Here is a 20,446-nt window from a genome sequence, read left to right on the forward strand (position 1 = left end):
ATTCCTTTAAGCCCCAAATGTTTTAAGTAAAGCACTGAATGTTTTTATCATCTTGTAGTGATGTCAAAAGTGCCCTTGCTTTGGTATAAAGCTGACACTAAAATATAAATATATTTTAATATTAAGTAATATGTACATATAAATTAATGATACTGGTCATCCTACAGTACTGATAATACCAAATACAGACTCACGCATCTTTTCGGCAGCTGCTTTCAGGTACTCATGTGTTTGTGCACACATGCAAGAAAAGCACTCATGACTCGCAATTATTGTTGTGTGTAAAAATGCCTTACATCAGGGGTGTCAAACTCGGTTCCTGGAGGGCCACAGTCCAGAAGAGTTTAGCTCCATCCCTAATTAAACACACCTGAAGCAGCTAATCAAGGTCTTCAGGAGAGCTTGAAAATTACAAGGAAGCATTTTGGAGCAGGGCTGGAACTAAACTCTGCAGCGATGCGGCCCTCCAGGAACTGAGTTTGACACCCCTGCCTTACATGATAAGATAGCCTATTGGAAACTACTGAGCTGGTCCATCCTGATGCAGTAAGTACCAAATACTTAGATAGGCTATATAATTTGAATTTAGAATTTGTGTATCTGACACTGGAAGCAATGGCACCACATCTGTCAGCTGATAGACCAATAACAGCATTGATAAGGGAGCCCCACCTACCTATATAAGACAACACCACAAGTCTCTTCTTCATTCTCGTTCTCTTTCCCATGATGATTATTGTAAGCTATCCTCAGCAGGACTCGCAAGGAGTGGTCGCTAAACGGTTCGTTAGACGGGCCGTTCAGGTATGTCTCAGAGTGAGGCTTTTTTCTTTTGTGAATATATTCACTGTCGGAGTGAATATACTTTTCTGCTCTGTCGATATTGTTTCTCCGGGCGTAAACCAGCGTGTGAAGGTGGGTTTATGTAGTTTTCGGTAGAGTTAAAAGCAGTTATAGCTTCTACCCTCTCCTGCATGTTGTGGTGGTGTGGCAGATCGGCTAGTTTTATCACATAAAGGAGAGATCCAGGGATTAACACAGAATCCAGTGGCATGTTGTGGTGAACTGGCTCTGTGTTCTTGAGCTGAGGTTTCTGTAATGGCGACTGCGAGCTCACCGAGTGGCGGAGTGAAGGGGAAGGATCCGTGAGCATGCCAACCCACTCTGTATTTCCTGTCTTGGGGTCAGACATGCGCAGCCTGCACTCGCTAATTCCAAGTGTTGCCCGTGCTGTTCCTGGTTTGTACGGCGAGTTTTGGAAAGGAGGGTGCGGGTCGCGGTGTCAAATAATGGGGATCCCTGTTTTTCTCTGCCGCCAGTGGAGAAAGACCCCCCACCCCAGCCACAGGAACAGCGGAGCTGGGCTGATTTAATGGACAAAGTTTCCACCGATCTGCCTCCCCTCTTTGAATCTGCCCATTTGGCAAAAGGGGACAGGGAAGAAGAGGAAGAGGATTACAGCGATGATCGCCTTTTGGAGGACGATGATGAGGAGGATGATACTATTCTCCCTGCTCATTCTCCGCCGGGCAGCGCAATGGACACGTCCCCCACTCATGTCCAGGGAGAGCTGGACCTGGTTGAAATGTGTAGACGGGCGGCAGCCAAAGTCTCCATCGACTGACCGTCACAGCAGCCAGGCCAGGGTGCAGAGAGAGACCAGTAAGATGGTAAACGGCTGCCATCTCACGCTGCCCTGGTAAAACAATGGATTCCTCCTGTCCCAGCGTGCGTTGCGGAGATGCAGTGTTTTTGGGGCAAGCCATTTTCTCACAGAGTGCCTGTTAAAGGTTCACTTGGCAGGATGTGTACGGCATGGATGATCTAGGGATGTCCAGCCCCCCTCTAGGCGAGGCAATGGTGGCGATTAACCTCCACCCCGATCGTTAGGTGGCCTTTTTGTCAGACAGAGAGATTGTCGGCCTGCATTTATCAGAAGATCTACCGATCTTCAGCCTTAGGCTCTTAATGCTACCTCACTCCTCACAGCGTATCAGGCTGAGCTGATGGAGGAGATGGGGTGGAAATTTATGCCAGGGCACAGGACACAGCATTGTGGGAGGAGATCTGCGTCATTGCGGATCTAAACCTGCACAGGTCAAGAGGAGCCATCCAGAGCTTTGGCCGCAGCATGGGTTTCGCCATCGTGGGCAAACAGGCTCTTTGGCTAGGCTTTCCAGGTTTGTCTGAGAGAGAGAAGACAGGCTTCCTGGATGCCCCAGTGGAACCGAAAGCCCTTTTCGGGGTTATGGTTTCTACGATGCGGGAGCAGTGCAATTCAAGGAAGAAAGATGGGGAGGCATTTGAAACTTTACTTCCCCGAAAAGTCACTGATTGAGCTCTGCAGCAGTCACTTTCTGGGTTTCCAACACATTTTAGAGGTGGGCAAACTGGATTCAGGACCTAGCCAAGAAGTTATGCTTCCTTTGCGGCGGTGGCTGCAAAATATTGCCCGTCTAACCCTCAGGGGAACAAAAAAAGGCAGGGGGCCTAACCAGTGTTTTGGTTCTGGACATGGAGTGGGTGAACAGCACTTACGGAGTCTATGTTCCACTCCTTCCTCAAGAAGAGAGTTTGTGCACACCCCCCCCCCCTCCAGCCAAGAGGTGAGCGGGAGCTACAGCGGGCCCCTCTCTACTCACGCAGAAAGTTGGTGTGCATGCGCAGTCCACCTCTGGGTTTTATCTACAATAGAACGGGTTTATCACCTGCAATTCACTGTAAAACCATCTCTCTTCAACAAGGTGTTAATGTCAACAGTAGAGGGGGAGTCAGCTCAGATTTTGGAGGAAGAAATAGCCAATTTGCTGAGCAAAGGAGCTATAAGGGTGGAGGAGGACAGCAGTCAGGGGTTACTCCAGGTATTTTTTCATCCCTAAGAGAGGTGAGGGGGGACTCCATACCATTCTGTATTTGTGGAACCTCAACAAACACCTCAGAAGGTACAAATTTAAAATTCTAACTCTCAAAACACTCAGTAGTTTACGTCAGTCAATCTGAAAGACACATATTTTCACATTGGCATTTACCCGTCACACATAAAATTACTAAGGTTTGCTTATCAGGGAGTAGCCTACGAATTTTTGACGGACTGTCCTTAGCACTGAGAGTGTTCAACAAGTGTGTTCAAGCAGCACTAACGCCGCTAAGATTAACAGGTCTTAGAGTGTCTGCTTACCTAGATGATGTATTGCTCAGTGCTCCATCGCGGCAACAAGCAGAGATAAATACGAGAGCGCTGGTGTCTCATTTAGAGAACATAGGTTTCAAAACAAATGAGAAAAAAGCTGTCTGGTGGCCTCGCAGGAAATAATATATCTGGGTCTCAGATTAAACTCCGATCTGTATCGAGGGTTTCTGTCAGAGGAACACATCGGATCAATTCTCAACTGTTTGTCCCTTTTTCAGAGAGGGAAAAAGTCCCATTCAGACTGTGTCTACACCTATTGGGTCTGATGGCCTTGACGGCATCAGTCATTCTATTGGGACTATAGCGAATGATTGAGTTTTAGCACAGGATAGCAGTGCAGCACTTGTGTCCTCGCTGTCATTTAAATCACAGGGTGACAGTGATGTCAGATGGGATGCTCGCTCTCCGTCATTGGAGAATCCCCACTTTCCTTCACGGGGGAATCGTGGAAATCTCTAAGGTAAGTGGTGACGACAAACGTGTCACTCTCAGATTGGATAGCGGTGGGCGAATGCAGAATAGTGAATGGGGTTTGGCCCGCGTCACTACACAATATGCACATAAACTTTTTGGAGTTACTGACAGTGTTTCTAGCATTGAAGCACTTTGTACAGTTCCAGTTCAGTCATACTGATCCCCCCAATACTAGCTGGGGAAATTGTGGCTGGCAGAAATAATACAAATCTTGTATGGCCAGCCTTGGCCCCTCCCACTGCGCAGGGACTTGCTGTAGCAAGCACAGGGGGAAATATTTCACCTCGACATGGACCGAGTATCTCCTTGGGTTTGGCCCGTGATAGGCTAAATTTGAGTGACACAGGTTTACCCCAGAGGGTTATTGAAACGATTCAGAGCATGAGGGCTGCTCCACGTACGATTGGAAATGGAGTGTGTTTGAGCAGTGGTGTGCACACAGACACATTGTTCCATTTTTATATTCAGTGGCAGACGTTTTGTGTTTTCTTCAGGAACTTTTGGATAAAAGCAGGGACTTTTCTACCATCAAGGTTTATCTCACTGCCATATCGGACTGTCATGTGGGAATTGACTCAAGTACAATAGGTCAACACCCGCTTATTTTCAGGTTTATGAGGGGCACACAGTGTTTGAACAGGGTGTCAAAACCGCTAATTCCGTCATGGGATCTGTCTGTGGTTCTGAACGCACTTTCTCAGCCTCCCTGTGAGCCAGTTGAAAATATGGAATTTAATCTCCTTTCGCAAAAGGCAGCTTTGTTACTGGCTCTGATGACAGCCAAGCAAGTTAGTGAACTCAATGCTTTGTTGGTACATCACTCTTGTATGCACTTTGCGGTGGATTTGTCGAGAGTGTCTCTTAAAATGAATCCAGCCTTTGTGCCTAAGGTGAGCGACTCTGCACTCAGTTGTAAGCCGGTGGATTTGCTGGCTTTTCACCCGCCGCCGTTTTCCTTGTCGGAGGACGAATGGCTTAATTGTCTGTGTCCAGTTCGTACTCTACATTTTTACATGGAGAGAACTAAGGCATTGAGGAAGAGTAATCAGCTTTTTGTTTCTTGGGCTGATTCTTGTAAAGGCAGACCACGACAGCGCCTGTCGCATTGGGTAGTGGAAGCTATTATATTAAGTTATAATAGTCGGGGGTTGCGACCTCCGGAGGGCTTGAGTGCTCATTTAATGTCAGCTGCAAATTGGGCGTCTCCTCACACTTTTGTCCGATTATACAGACAGGATGTTACAGAGCCATCATTGGCTCATTTAATCCTTGGTGTGGGTAGTCAATCTGCCGATGTGTAAAAATATACACACACAAATCAACAATAACACAGTGAAGCACAAGTGTGTTATTTTTGTTTCCCCCCCTATCCATTCTTTGCAAATTGATTAGGTGGGTGTACATTGGACACTATAAGTCAGTTGATGGTTTGTTTCGGACAGCATATCCGCAATACGGGAGTTGGCTATATCCCATAGTGAGATACCAAATGAATGTTAGAAAGAGAACTTTAGGTTACTCACGTAACCCTGGTTCCCTATCTGTCACTCACTCGACGTTGGTGTCGATGTGGTGACACTAGGGGTCACTCTTGGGAGCCCGAGACACCTCTGGTCTTTGATAAAAGGCCAATGAAAATTGGCGAGTGGTATTTGCATGCCACTCCCCCGAACATATGGGTATAAAAGGAGCTGGTATGCAACCACTCATTCAGATTTTCTCTTCGGAGCCGAACGGTCATGCTCACTGAGCTGAATACTACTGTTCATTCACCTCTGCTGGATCTGACGGCGCATTTCAGCGGCTTCTCCCTCCTCTGCACTGGTGCACTGCAGAGAACGCCCCTGGGTGCTTCGGCAGAAAAACTAGAGAGTATATTTTCTGAAAGAGCATTTTTCCCCTCTAAAAGAGTATATATTTCTCTAAAAGAGCGCACACACGGAACGTCTTTTTAAAGACGCATCTTTTTAAAGATGCTTTTCCAATTGTGTGTTATTCCTGGTTGTGCTCATTATCTCTCACCTTCTAACGGTCACGATCACTGTCTTTCATGTCTGGGAACTGCTCACGCGGAGACAGCATTCGTGGATGGTCATGTTCTCATTGCGAGAATATGTCCATGGCAACGTTGCAGTCGCAGCTCGCCTTCGTAAGAAAGCAAGCCACCCCAGAGGCTCCCGCCTCGGTCCTTTTACCCACGGGTTTGAGGCCAGCGTGGCTAGCACTGGGGGCGATTTGGGGACCCCAATGGGACCGCCTCCACCAGGTATCCCCCTGCAGACCTCCCATTCCCCAGCACGCTCGTCTGCCCCGATCGGCTTCCGGGTGAGTCCGCCGGCTCGTCTCATGGCGAGTTCGACCTCTTATTCGGAGCCCGTGAAAGTGATGAGCTCTCAAGCGCAGCATCGGAGAGTGGGCTCGTCCAGTCGGAAGCCTCAGCTGGGCTCCTCCCTTCGGGGGCGATCGCCCAGTCACAGGCTGATGCGGAGATGACGACATGCTTTCCCGGGCAGCCGCGAGCGTCGGTTAGAGTGGATTTCACCGCTCTTCCCTGAACCCTCGTGGCTTGGTGATTGGTTCCTGGGCTCGTGGCGCCGCTCAAAGCCACGCCCCACCCCATTCCTTTCTTCCCGGAAGTGCATGAAGAGCTGACAAGGTCGCGGGAGGCACTATTTACTGCCGGTCCCGATCTTTTCAGCTTCCCCGCTCTCACTACCCTCGATGGTGGGGCGGTCAAGGGTTATTCGGCAATCCCCCGGTGGATAAAGGTGCTCACGGTGCACCTATGCCCGCAGAGCGCCGCCACCTGGCGCGGGTGCCCAAAGCCCCCGTCCAAGGCCTGTAGGTTTACGTCGTCTCTGACGGCAAAGGCCTACGGTGCCGCTGGACAAGCCGCCTCCGCCCTGCACGCCATGGCTCTCCTGAAAGTCCACCAAGGCACTAAAGGAACTGCACAAGGGTAGTTCCACACCAGGATTGATGCAGGAACTGCACTCGGTGACCGACCTCGCTCTCCGAGTGACGGAGGTCACGGCGCGGTCTCTCGGGTGGACGATGGCCACACTAGTGGTCCAGGAGCGCCACCTTTGGCTCAACCTGGTCGAGATGGATGAGGCCGACAAGACACGATTCCTTGCTGCCCCCATTTCCCAGGCAGGCCTATTCGGCAACACCGTCCAGGACTTTGCCCAGCAGTTCTCGATGGTAGAGCAGTAGATGGATGCTAGCCAGCTTATCCTGCCCCGGCGTGGCTCAAGATCTCGCACCCCATCTACTCATTGCCAAGGGCGTCCCCTGCGGTGACTGCACCGGCTACACCGCAGCTCGCTCCTTTGGCCTGGCCCCGGCGTGGAACCCACTGCAAGAAGCAGACGCCACCCATCTCGCGGCCACCCAGAACCCGTGAAAGGCTTCAAAGCGCCCTTGAGACGGGCGACCCAGGGACAACGAAACCCGCTGCTCTGGAGCTGGTAAGCAGATCTTCATCTTTTTGTTACCTTTTGCATTTAATTGCGCTGCATGCCCAAGTGGCTGCAGTACTCAAGAGCTCAGCAAGAGTGGTTTCCTTGTTCCCTGGGTCGCGTATCCGGTGTGTACGGCTGGCATCACGACCACTGTCCACCACTCCATTTGGCAGGTTGGCGCTCCAGCGGTGGTCTCCCGCCATGAGCGCCCAGCTGTGGCACAAATCCGCCCCCGATGTGACAGTCTCCACGGGTCACGAGGACAGGCCTCTTCCTCCCCCGTCCCAGGCTGTTCTGGGGGTGGTCACAAGGAGCCAGGTAAGTGCTTCGATGTCCTCGGACTCAGCACGGCCACGACATGGTGTGACACCTCGAGCTCCGCCCCACCACGAGGCCCCACCTGCTGGTACATCCGATGATGTTGTCCCTTTGGTCCCCCTTGTGCGGAACTTGGACGCATGGCTTGCGCCTTCCAGTCCGTCACGAGGGCTGGTCCAGACCGTCCGACTCAGCTGCGCGATTCACTTCGCCGGGCATCCGTCCAGGTCCAGCGGTGTCCACTTCACCTTGGTGAAAGACGAAAACGCTACTACCTTGTGTGGAGATCGCTACCCTCCTACGGAAGGACACGATAGAACCTGTCCCTCCAGCCGAGATGAAGAAAGGGTTTTACAGCCCCTACTTCATTGTACCGAAAAAGGTGGTGGGTTGCGGCCAATCTTGGACCTGCGAGTACTGAACCGGGCTTTACACAGACTCCCGTTCAAGATGCTGATGCAAAGATGCATTCTAGCGAGCGTCCGGCATCAAGATTGGTTCGCGGCGGTAGACACGAAGGATGCGTACTTTCACGTCTTGATCCTTCCTCGACACAGACCCTTCCTGCGGTTCGTGTTCGAGGGTCAGGCGTATCAGTACAAAGTCCTCCCTTTCGGCCTGTCCCTGTCTCCTCGCGTCTTTACGAAGATCTCAGAGGCTGCCCTTGCCCCGTTAAGGGAGGTGGGCATTCGCATTCTCAACTATCTCGACGACTGGCTAATCTTAGCTCACTCTCGAGACATGTTATGCGCACACAGGGACCTGGTGCTCTCACACCTCAGCCGACTAGGGCTTCGGGTCAACAGGGAAAAGAGCAAGCTCCTCCCGGTTCAGAGTATCTCTTTTCTCGGTTTGGAGTTGGACTCAGTCTCCTTGACGGCGCACCTTACAAACGAGTGCGCCCAGTCGGTGCTGGCCTGTTTGAAGGCGTTCAAACAGAAAACAGCGGTTCCACTGAAACTTTTTCAGAGGCTCCTGGGGCATATGGCATCCTCGGCGGTGGCCACCCTGCTCGGGTTGATGCATATGAGGCCGCTTCAGCATTGGCTCCAGACTCGAGTCCCGAGACGGGCATGGTGCCACGGGACACACCACGTGGCCATTACGTCGGTCTGTCACCGTCTTTTCAGCCCTTGGACCGACCTCTCGTTTCTACGAGCAGGTGTTCCCCTAAAAACGCAAATATACGTTTTCCCCCAGTGAGCCTGCTCGCACAGACCCTGTGCCAGGTCAGGGAGGATGACGAGAAGGTCGTCCTGGTAAGCACCCTACTGGCCCGCCCAGACGTGGTGCTCGGACCTCACGCTCCTCGCGACAGCTCCCCCCGGGCAAATTCCCCCGAGGAAGGACCTTCTTTCTCAGGGAAGGGGCACCATCCGGCACCCGCGCCCAGACCTCTGGAATATCCATGTCTGGCCCCTGGACGGGACGCGGAAGACCTAAGCTGTCTCCCACCTGCGATGGTAGACACGTTCACTCAGGCTAGGGCTCCCCCTACGAGGCGCCTGTATGCCTTTAAGTGGCGTCTGTTCGCTAAGTGGTGTTCTTCCCGTCGGGAAGACCCCAGAGATGTGCAGTCAGATCAGTGCTTTCCTTCCTGCAAGAGAGGTTGGAAGGGAGGCTGTCCCCTTCCACCTTGAAGGTGTATGTTGCTGCCATAGCAGTACACCACGACGCAGTCGACGGTAAGTCCTTAGGGAAGCATGATCTGATCATCAGGTTCCTAAGAGGTGCCAGGAGGCTGAATCCCTCCAGGCCGCGCCTCGTTCCCTCATCGGACCTCTGTAGTTTTTCAGGGTCTACAGAGAGCCCCCTTTGAGCTTTGCAGTCAGCCGAGCTTAAGGCACTCTCCTTGAAGACTGCCCTCCTGACTGCGCTCACTTCCATTAAGAGGGTAGATGACCTGCAAGCATTCTCTGTCAGCGAAACATGCCTGGAGTTCGGTCCGGGCTATTCTCATGTGATCCTGAGACCCTGACTGGGCTATGTGCCCAAGGTTCCCACCACTCCTTTTAGGGACCAGGTGGTGAACCTGCAAGCGCTGCCCAAGGAGGAGGCAGACCCAGCCCTGTCGTTGCTGTGTCCGGTGCGCGCTTTACACATCTATTTGGATCGCACGTAGAGCTTTAGAGTCTCTGAGCAGCTCTTTGTGTGCTTTGGTGCACAGCAGAAAGGAAGCACTGTCTCCAAGCAGAGGATCGCCCACTGGCTCATTGACGCCATAACTATGGCATATCTCACCCAAAACATGCCGCCCCAGGTAGGGCTACGAGCCCATTCTACCCGTGGTGTAGCGGCTTCTTGGGCCCTGGCCAGAGGTGCCTCTCTAACAGACATTTGCAGAGCAGCGGGCTGGGCAATACCCAACACCTTTGCAAGGTTCTACAACCTCCAGGTGGAACCGGTTTCGTCCCAGGTAGTGGCACACAACACAAGCGGATAAGCTCGGGATAGCCGGCCGGGTGTATCGCTTGCACATAGTGCCTTCCACCTCCTTTTGAGCTGAAGACGTGCGCTGTTAATTCCCAGTAGTGTTCACAAAAGTTGTTCCCTGGTTGACTTCCTCCGAGCCCTGTGGCAGTTGAGTTTTCGGAGAGCGCCCAGTACACGCGCTAACTAAGAGCCCAGTTCTGGGGTAGGTGCTCCACATGTGGCGGTTCCCTGTAAGGCTAACCCCATGCGATCTATCTCTTCCACTAATTCATTTCCCTGCTGGCAAACTGCGTCTTCCTTGGGCAGAGCCCCTCTGCTCCAGTCTCCATGTTGTAGTAACTCCTCCCCCATTGGGCAGGATCTACCTTGAAGGCTCTCCACATGGTTGGAAAGACCATGTGATGTATTCTTCCACTTAAATATCCCCCCCTCTCTTGGGGCGAGGTGTGGTCTCCGCGGTGTCCTCCCCTTGGGAGGGACACCCCCCGACTAGACCTGGCGGCCCAGTCAGATAATCCCCCTTCTTTCTTAGGGAATGGAAAAAGAGAAGGGGAAAGAGGCCACGACTGGGTTAAGCCTGTCTCTATCTCTGGGTAGTCGACTTGTCCCCAAAAACGGCCGTTCGACACTCATAACTGTGTTGGGGGAGGTTACGTGTCAACCTGGTGTGCTGGCTATGAGGCACACAGCAAGTTTGCCCACCACACACCGCCAGTTCACATAACACAGTTCAGCCTTGTGGCGTTTTGTATAGGGACCCCTAGTGTCACTACATCGACACCAACGTTGAGTGAGTGACAGATAGGGAACGTCATGGTTACTGGTGTAACCTCCGTTCCCTGATGGAGGGAACGAGACGTTGTGTCCCTCCTGCCACAACGCTGAACTAACCGCTGAAATGGCCGGACCTTATATCGGCTCCTCAGCGTAAAACCTGAATGAGTGGTTGCATACCAGCTCCTTTTATACCCGTATGTTTGGGGGAGTGGCATGCAAATACCACTCGCCAATTTTCATTGGCCTTTTATCAAAGACCAGAGGTGTCTCGGGCTCCCAAGAGTGACCCCTAGTGTCACTACATTGACACCAACGTCTCGTTCCCTCCATCAGTGAACGGAGGTTACACCAGTAACCATGACGTTCTCTGATAACAGGAGTGAGGTATCTCACCACACTTCCCTCCTTGCAGTTGCACGGAGAAGAGATATGCGGAGAATGAAGAATAGACCTGTGGCAGTGTCTTATATATGGAGGTGGGGCTCCCTTATCACTGCTGTTATTGGTCTGTTAGGTGACAGACGTGGTGTCATTGCTTCCAGTGTCAGATACGCCTGAGGCGAATTCCCATAGTGAGATACCTCACTCCTGTTTTCAGAGAACCAGGGTTATGTGAGTAACCTAAAGTTTAAGTTTCAGTAATATTTGAAGATTTACTACATAAATGACACCTCACAGATGTAACATGAAAATGTTATCAAAGGATGGTCCCATATGTATCCACAGAGGTCTGGGCTAAACCCAGACTATCCACTGACTCTAGAACTGCCCCTGCTGAGGGTGAATTAAATCTTTTGGGTAAACAATTTCTTTAAGGCTAAATTCCAAGCAATTTTTGTACTGTTTTCAATAAACATAGAGAAAGCTCAAATGATAAAATATTTTTAGAGGAACTGAGATATAAAAGTATAGAATACAGTCTAAAATTGACTATGTGCATTGCTCCAAACAACTTCACAAACATCTCCACATGCATGGACCTTTCTGGACACATCAAGTATTTTCACAGAAATGATGAAATTTCATTTACCTTTGTCTTTTGATTAAACTGGGCTTTACAAACAGCATTTTTGCGGCCTCGAAGGGAAGGGAATGCCACTCAAATGATCGTTCCATGTTCCAGATTTTTTTTTTTTTTTTTTTACAAATGGCCCTTCCACAAGAGTGTTAGCAAAGGGTACATACATACAGTAATGCCACGTTCCCTTCAGAGTGCCTATATTAATAGCTCTGGCCTTCAAAGTGAGTAGGGCATAGGGATGATAACTTTCTATTGGAATTCTCCCACAGTCTGTGGGGTTTTACGCACTCTTGGTCAGGTGTTCTGGCTCTATTTACTGCTGATCTTTCCACTCATAGTATGCATCAGATTGTGCCTTCTCATTCTGCAGAGGCCTGATGTCTTGACAGGTATTGACAGAGTAATCCAGAAATGGTCCAGTAAGTGGCAGTGGATGAGCTTGTGTTAATAAAATGGTGCCTATTAAATCACAGGGAAACAGAATAAAAGTGGTGTCCTAATGTTCTGTTCAGCCTAATTGAGCACTGGCTTGTCAATTAGGCAGAAAGTCTCTTGTTTCTAATAGAAGGTTCTTAAAATGTCTGCAATTACTTTCCTGGCAAAGGCTCAATGCACTAATAGAATATGGTAGAGGGAAAGAGCAGACCTTTATTTTAAAGCAACAGTAAATGTATTGGGTTTTTATATTTCTGTTTAACCATATTATAACCTTATAATGAAATGGAAAATGGGTGGAAGGTATGTTTAAACAAACATCGAAGCATTCACTTTTCAGCCTTTTGGCTAAGATCAAGTGTAGTAGATCTGTTTTGGGGGTTGCTGTAATGTAGTGGTTAAGGCTCAAGGCTGGTAACTGGAAGGCTGCTGGTTCAGCAAAGAGAGAGTCATGAGCCAGCATGATTTTGCCTGTAGGCAAGGCACTTAACCTCAGATCCAGGGGGATTCTCCCTATTGTAAGTTTGTGGCACAGTTCTATGGCACTGTGTGATGACATTGTGGGAGAGCTGCCGAAACACTAAATATACAGATTCAAATAAAGATTTAAAGATAAAGAAAGTATTTCTGCTGTACTATAAGTTTAAAGTTTATGAGAGTACCATAACTCTATGTAACTAACCATAATGTTTTATGTTACTTTCTCCCAATGATGAATCGCTTGTGTTGTATCCCCAAAAGTATAGGGTGGGGTGGACACATTATAAATCTCAGCTCATTTCTCATGTACAAAACTTTAAATGCCTAGTTGCCACAGATACACACATACACCGATCAGCCACAACATTAAAACCACCTACCAAATATTGTGTAGGTCCCCCTCCAGCTGCCAAAACAGCACCAACCCGCACCTCAGAATAGCATTCTGAGATGCTATTCTTCTCACCACAATTGTACAGAGCGGTTATCTGAGTTACCGTAGACTTTATCAGTTCAAACCAGTCTGGCCATTCTCTGTTGACCTCTCTCATCAACAAGGCATTTCCATCTTTAGAAATGCTGCTCACTGGCTTTTTTTTTTTTTTTTTGGGCACCATTCAGAGTAAATTCTAGGGACTGTTGTGCATGAAAATCCCAGGAGATCAGACAGACTGATCTCACATAAAAATCAGCAAGTGTGTGATGATATTTCTTTAGCCGAAAACGGTATACGTTGACCGACTTTGAAAACACTGCCTCCAGAGACTAAAGCGGTAAGTGTTACAGAGCATATAAACAAGTGTGACATCCATTTATATCCAGGAGATGTTGCCAGAAGCCAGTTGTTAAAATATTTTTTTCAGCTGAACAGGGTGTAAAACAGTGAAGAAATGCTTATTTTATTTAATCTACCCCCCAACCAAAACCCTAATCTAACCCTAACCATTAGTAGAGACAAAATGCAATGTTAGGGATAAAAATGCAACCTCCTTATCATGCTTGTGATTGTTCATACAAATGTGATTACTTCCTCGTTTGATTGGGGATTGATCTGTGGTCTCCCATGCAACTGACGCAACGTGCTACCAGTCGAGCTACAAGGGAAAGTTATTGTTGTTATGCCATTCCAAATATGTCCGATGGGATATAGGGCATGTCAGTGAGTCGGCATACTGTGGCCAATCCTAGGGTAATGGAATTTTCGGAAACACCATGCAGACTTCCCGTGTGATCATGTTAGATCAGCAGTTACAGACAGGGTTGGGAGGGTTACTTTTGAAATGTATTCCACTACAGATTACAGAATACATGCAGAAAAATGTAATTTGTAACGTATTCCATTAGAATACTCAAGGTCAGTAACGTATTCTAAATACTTAGGATTACTTCTTCAGCACTGGTAGATTTTTTCACTTGTTGTGACTATAAAAACTCTGCCAGTACAGTAAGACAAAATACACATGTTAAAAATACATTCTCTGAAAAACCTAAATATCATATGCAGTGTTGTTTCTAAAACAAGATAAATCAAACTGATCTTGTTTTAATGATTTTTAGATATTTTTACAGGAAAACAACACAAAAATTATTATCAAGAATACGATTTTTGCCCTAATATCAAAGGTCTTACTAGAAAAAAAGAAATTATGATCCAACATGAATTTTCTTGATAAAATAAAATGATCGTGCCTGGTAACGTGCATGTAAAATGGCAAGAAATAGCATTTTAGCTTAGTGTAAAGCTGACAATTTACACAAGGTTTATTTCTATTTCTTGTGCTCCAAACTTACTTCAAACTTACTTCTCTGTCTGCTCGTATGAATGTAACACTTCATAAGAAAATGATGAAACAAATGACAATAAAATGCTAAGTAAACTTTTTTAAAATTCAGTAATCAAAATACTTTTTGAATGTAACTGTATTCTAAATACCAATGATTTAAATTGTAACTGTAGTGGAATACAGTTACTTATATTTTGTATTTTAAATACATAATCCCATTACATGTATTTCGTTACTCCCCAACCCTGGTTACAGAAATACTCAAACCAGCCCATGTGGCACCATCAATCATGCCACGGTCCAAATCACTGATATTAAATTTTTCCCCATTCTGATAGTTTATGTGAACATTAACTGAAGCTTCTGACCCGTATCTGCATGGTTTTATGCACTACACTGCTGTCACACGATTGGCTGATTAGATTATCGCATGGATGATTGTTGGTGCCAGATGGGCTGCTTTGAGTATTTCTGTAACTGCTGATCTCCTGGGATTTTTACGCACAACAATTTCTAGAATTTACTCCGAATGGTGTCAAAAAAACAAAACAAAAAAACATCCAGTGAGCAGCAGTTCTGTGGACGGAAGTGCCTTGTTGATGAAAGAGGTCAACAGAGAATGGCCAGACTGGTTCAAACTGACAAAGTCCACAGTAACTCAGATAACCACTCTATACAATTGTGGTGAGAAGAATAGCATCTCAGAATGCTATTCTGAGATGCGGGTTGGTGCTGATTTTGTGGCACGCGGGGAACCTACACAATATTAGTCAAGTGGTTTTAAAGTTGTGGCTGATCGGTGTATGAGATACCATTAAATATCTTTAAAAAAATAAACTTTTTGGCACACACTGTGGTATTTTGTTGCAAAAGTTAGGCCTAAACACTGTTGCAACAACTAAATATAAAAATGTCTGTTTTTATCTGAAAGTTTATTTTAGCAAAAAAAACTGTACCAGTGGGATTATCATTTACTGCTTGCAAGCTTGTTCAGACTGCTGCCAAAGCAACCAGTTGGCAGAAGCTTCCGATTAAAGTAGTTTTATTAACTGTGGGTCAATCAAAAATACTCTTTAAACTCTTTATAAAACTATGATTATCTCTCAAAAAGTGTATTTGCGAGTGTGGGTGGGGTCTGGAGTTGCCATGTTTCGAGACTAAATGTTTTTCCTTGAAACATTTATATTGCAGTTACTGTATTTCATAAATTCATATATCTATTTCTAGTGACAAATAGTTTTTGAAGGGCTCTTTAAAGCATGAAATCAGCTTACAACCTATTTGTTTCCATTGACGAGGGATCAGTCACATGAGAATTGAGCAAAGATGGCAGCCTCCAGATCACACAGATGAACCTTGCGCTAGCCAAGCAGATGCCATGAATGGGAATGCTAACGGATCGCTTCAGGTCTAGGTCTATCCACACTAAGTACATTTATGCTGCACAACACAGCACAATCACAGCCAATCAGAACATATTTGATGTTTAATACACTGTTATGAAAAGCTGGATTTTGGCCAGTAAGAGTTCACAGTGGGTGAGATCTATGCAGTTTGACGCTGAAACAGATACCAAGTAATCGACAGGACAATGTCGCTCGTTGCGGCTGGTGAGGACAAAAACTCTGATTGGCATGGAAGAGATACATATTATTGTGTGATGCTTTATTGCATTGCCTCTAGTTTGGACGTGGTGTAAGTCGTTTGTATAAAAGCATCTGCTAAATGGATAAATGTTATGCACATACATACACATTCACTGGCCTACCTGCAGTGTACATCCAGGCGACAGGTGTTACGCAGCTGAAGGCAGTTGGGTTTGCTCTTGTCCTGGTATGAGCAGTTGGGTACAATGACCTGTCTCCTCCTCTCAGCACAGGCCTGGTCCTTGCAGGAGCAGAAGAGCAGCCCGTAGCTGTACTGCGTGTCAACACGCTCAAAGAACTGACGCAATGCCTTGTGGCAGCGCTTTCTGTTGCAGCTTTCTTGCAACTGAGGTTGAGTTTGTGACGGCTGCTGGCCCTGTGCCTGTGAACGGGTGCAGGTGGAGATGTAGTTGGAGCGCTGACGCTTGCAGTTTTCATTCAGGTTGCAGGCTTTGGTGGCATCCAGGCAGGGGTTACACGGACGGCTGGAATCTGAGCAGTGAGGCTGGCCTTTACCTGTGCCAGAATGTATACCTACGAGAGGAGAACAGCAAGATAAGTGAGATACAGGGTTCCCTAAGTGATGAAAACCTGAGAATTCAGGAAGTTTTGAAATCGAAGTTCCCAGACCTGAAAAAGTCATGGAAATTAATAATATCCTAAAAAGTATAAAGTTTTGTTGATTATTCACTCCAGTTCCCGCTTCCTCCTTGGTAGGGAAGGCAGAGTCTGCCACAGTGGTGCCGAAACCCGGGATAGGAGGAAGACCCGCCGTCAAAAAAGCCCTCGGTTCTGGGGGAGGACGCCGAGGAGGTGTGATATGGTGGTACTGGAGCGGTTCGCCCGAAGGCGGAGGCTCCTTCGTCTCCTGGCGGATAGCAGCGGGCTCCTCCGCCTTCGGGCGAACCGCTCCAGTACTACCACGAGGGCTTTTCTGAGGGCTTTTTCTGACGACTCAACTGGCATCTCCAGCTCTTCCTTAACCCCTCCTGGCTGAGTAGGACGATTCGGCGCTGGGCGTGCGTCCTCATGGCCCGGCCACGCCCTCCTCCTCGTCACAGTAAACATTTTTAGTTATGTTCAGCTTGGTAAGAAATTGCTCTTTGTAAGTAAAGAGCTTTATCTAGTGATCACAAAAAACTAGAAAAGTATTGTAATTTCTTTGTTTAAAAGAAGTTGGAACCCTTGAGATAGAACATAAGGGTGTTCATGAGAATTATATAAAGTAAGGAATTAAGAGCTGAAATGCGCATAATCCTTCACAGTTTTTTTGCCCTGTTTTCAGAATGACCCAGTTTACACCTGGAATTAAGATGGTCTTGGGTGAGCCGATCACATGTGGTCAGGTGAGACACATCACTGCTTACATCTGTTCACTTAAATGTGTCTGTGACCACTTGTGTTCATATTTGGAGGGGATAGACTCTGTTTCATGACAACATACATCAATCACTATGTCAATGTGTTACTGCATGATAATAAACCACAAAAAAATCAGAAAAGACAAAAAAGCACAAAAAAACATTCCCAACATTTCCAGAATTGTCCATTATTCTTGTGGATAACCTGTATTAACCTGAACTGCAGATGTTTGTGCTTCTTATCTGTGTCTCTGCATGTTGATATCAGACACACTTAAGAAGATCCATGAAGTTCTCATGCTTGTGTTTCCAGTATATCTACTTTTTTAATTTTGTATTATTATTTCCTTTTAAAGCCGCTCATAACCGGTAAAGTTTAAACACTTGTTTTAGTGAAGCGGTAGATTGACAGATGAGGGGTGGCACTTTGCTGCTGCCAGGGCACATTCAGGATGGAATAGCGTTTACACCAAACATTTTTTTTACAACATACATACAGAGGTGGGTAGAGTAGCCAAAAACTGTACTCAAGTAAAAGTACAATTTCTTTAAAAAAAAAAAAAAACAATTACTCAAGTAGAAGTAAAAGTGCTAACATAAATAATTACTTGAGTAAGAAAGTATCCAATTAAAAGAGTACTCATGTAGTGAGTAACTTGTTACTTTAACAAATGACATAATGGATGTTAACTCCCCTATATTCCATTACATAATACACATATAATATGTATTGCAGAATTATTAATTTATTAGGGGTCCAAGCACCGAAGGTGCAGGAACCCTATTTTATTTGTTCCGATTTTCTTATTTTTCTTCTTCTTCTCCTTCTTTTTCTTCTTCTTCTTTTTCTGCCCAAAAAGTGTCTGGGCATCATAAATATTATTATTATTATTAATAATGGAAATTCTGTCATCATTCACAAACATGTTGTTCCAAACCCGTATGACTTTCATTTTGATTTCAGTGATTTTAGACAGAATGTTAGCCTTTGTCACCATTTACTTTCAATGAATGTGTTGTTTTCCTCTATATTTTGAAAGTGAATGGTGACTTAGACTGTCAGTCCCTAACATTCTGTCTAACATATTTTGTGTTCCACCGAATACAAAGGGTCACATGGATTTGGAACAACATGAGGGTAGGAAAATCTGTTATTGGTGCCTATATATCGGTCGACCTCTACACAAGTGCCCAGTTACAGAATCACCTTGAAAATCACCATCACCATGTCACAGAAAAGCCTGCATTATCATTAGATCCTTAACTCACCTCAGCGTGCTGCCTTAAATTGGAGCTGCAGTTTTAATCTTGAAATATCTGCTTGTCTTGGTGTTAAATGAAGGCATTTCATGACGAAACTATTCTTTTTTCACTGTGCGGAGTGAAGAAAGTGTTTCACTTTGAAGAGCTTGATGTTGCAGCAGTGATGGACTCGGCTTGAGTGACAGTCTGTGACAGCACGCGCAGCTGTGTGAACTTCCGCTTTCATAAAATTCCCATTCAATAATCTCCCAATAAATTATGCATTCATTAAAATTAAACCCAGTAATGTAACGACAGGAACGCCGCCCATTGTAATGAAGTAAAAGTAAAAAAAAAAATTTATTAGAAGTGAGAGTAAAATACCCACTTTTAAACCTACTCTAAAAGTATTATTATTTTTTTTGCTCCAAAAAGTTACTCAAATAAATGTAATTGAGTAAATGTAGCGAGATACTACCCACCTCTGCATACATATCTGTTTTTTGTGATCCGATCACAAAACATTTTAGACCCTGTTTAGACCTGTATTTCGCGCTGACTAGATATGATTGGATCACCAAAAATGCATCTTAATACCAGGTGGGGTCAATATTATTAAAAAGGAAATAATGAAAACCTAAGTGAGGGTTGTCTGAATCAGGGCTGTGGATAATCCCATGTAATCACGCAACCTTTCACAGAGCAAGGTCCTGACAAATAAATGACTATGAAATATTAGCTGTGCCCTTGCTAAGACTAAACTATGTTTAAATGTATTATCTAAACCTTATTGAAACGTAAAAAAAACAAAAAACAAACATTTAAATGGCTTGATGAGCGCAGCTTTCTTTACAGTGTTTATGTATTTCCTATTGAAACAGTAAGTTTGGGCAGGACAAATCAAGGGCAACCCCCCCCCCCCCCCCCACCCCCTTTAAATTACTGTGTAGTGCAATATGAGTCATCAATACTTTTGGTCTGAAGAGAAAGACTGTACATTTTAAAATCATATATCTGCAAAAAGTGAATTTGGTGAACATTTAAAAGTACACAAGAATATAGATGACTTCAAAGCTAACACACGTGGACTAAAAAACCCTAATTGTGATTTCATGAGGTCTTTAACATTAATGAAACCTCAAGTATTTGTGCAATGCTAGTAATCAATTACATTACAGACAAAGAACAAGTGGGAAAAAGGGAAGCAAGGGCATATATCCAGCTGTATGTCATCTTTAAGTGTTGCATTGTAGGCAGCTGAAAGTAGCATTCAGAGCATTGAGTAAGTATCAGCTGGAGACTGGGAGAATTCAGGATGTCGAAACTCGTATGAAGGTCGGCACTGATATGTTGCCCTAATGGCGTCTCCAGCCTTGACGGCAGCTCTGGTGATTGGAGAGAGAGAGAGAGAGAGAGAGAGAGAGATTGAAACTAATAAAACCCATGGGGTGTTGGTGTAAATTTGAGAACAGATGGTTTATCAGACCCCTTGTGGAGGATGAAAGCAGAATTTCATTCCGAACGGGTTTTCATTACAAATGAATAAAGTGCTAATGATCTAAATGTCTGAGCTGTTTACTCTAAATGAGTGGGAATATAATATTTATGTAAATAAAAAGGGACTAGGCATACAAATTACCTTGTGTTATGGCAGCAAATGACTCAGAAAAACATTAGGGCTTTTCATCAACTCCTTTGAAGTTATTTTGAGACTGATTGATATTAATAACCATCTTGATGTTGGTAGGAAGAGTTATCTTGGCTATGAGTAGACATCACAGCTCAGAAGTTTTGTATTTTCAAAGTAATGATCAATAACAC

The 20,446-nt window shown here is 46.0% G+C and overlaps 1 protein-coding gene across 1 annotated transcript in view; it reads right to left on the reverse strand.

Moving 5' to 3' along the window:
- The window catches only part of LOC127424142 (GDNF family receptor alpha-2-like), a 145,277-nt gene that overhangs the window by 72,638 nt on the left and 52,193 nt on the right, over positions 1 to 20,446 (reverse strand). Inside the window, exon 4 of the mRNA XM_051669071.1 lies at positions 16,145 to 16,556. Within this exon, the coding sequence (XP_051525031.1) occupies positions 16,145 to 16,556 (412 nt within the window). The remainder of the gene's footprint in view (positions 1 to 16,144; positions 16,557 to 20,446) is intronic.

The sequence above is a fragment of the Myxocyprinus asiaticus genome, chromosome 33 (assembly GCF_019703515.2).
Source record: "Myxocyprinus asiaticus isolate MX2 ecotype Aquarium Trade chromosome 33, UBuf_Myxa_2, whole genome shotgun sequence".
NCBI lineage: Eukaryota > Metazoa > Chordata > Actinopteri > Cypriniformes > Catostomidae > Myxocyprinus > Myxocyprinus asiaticus.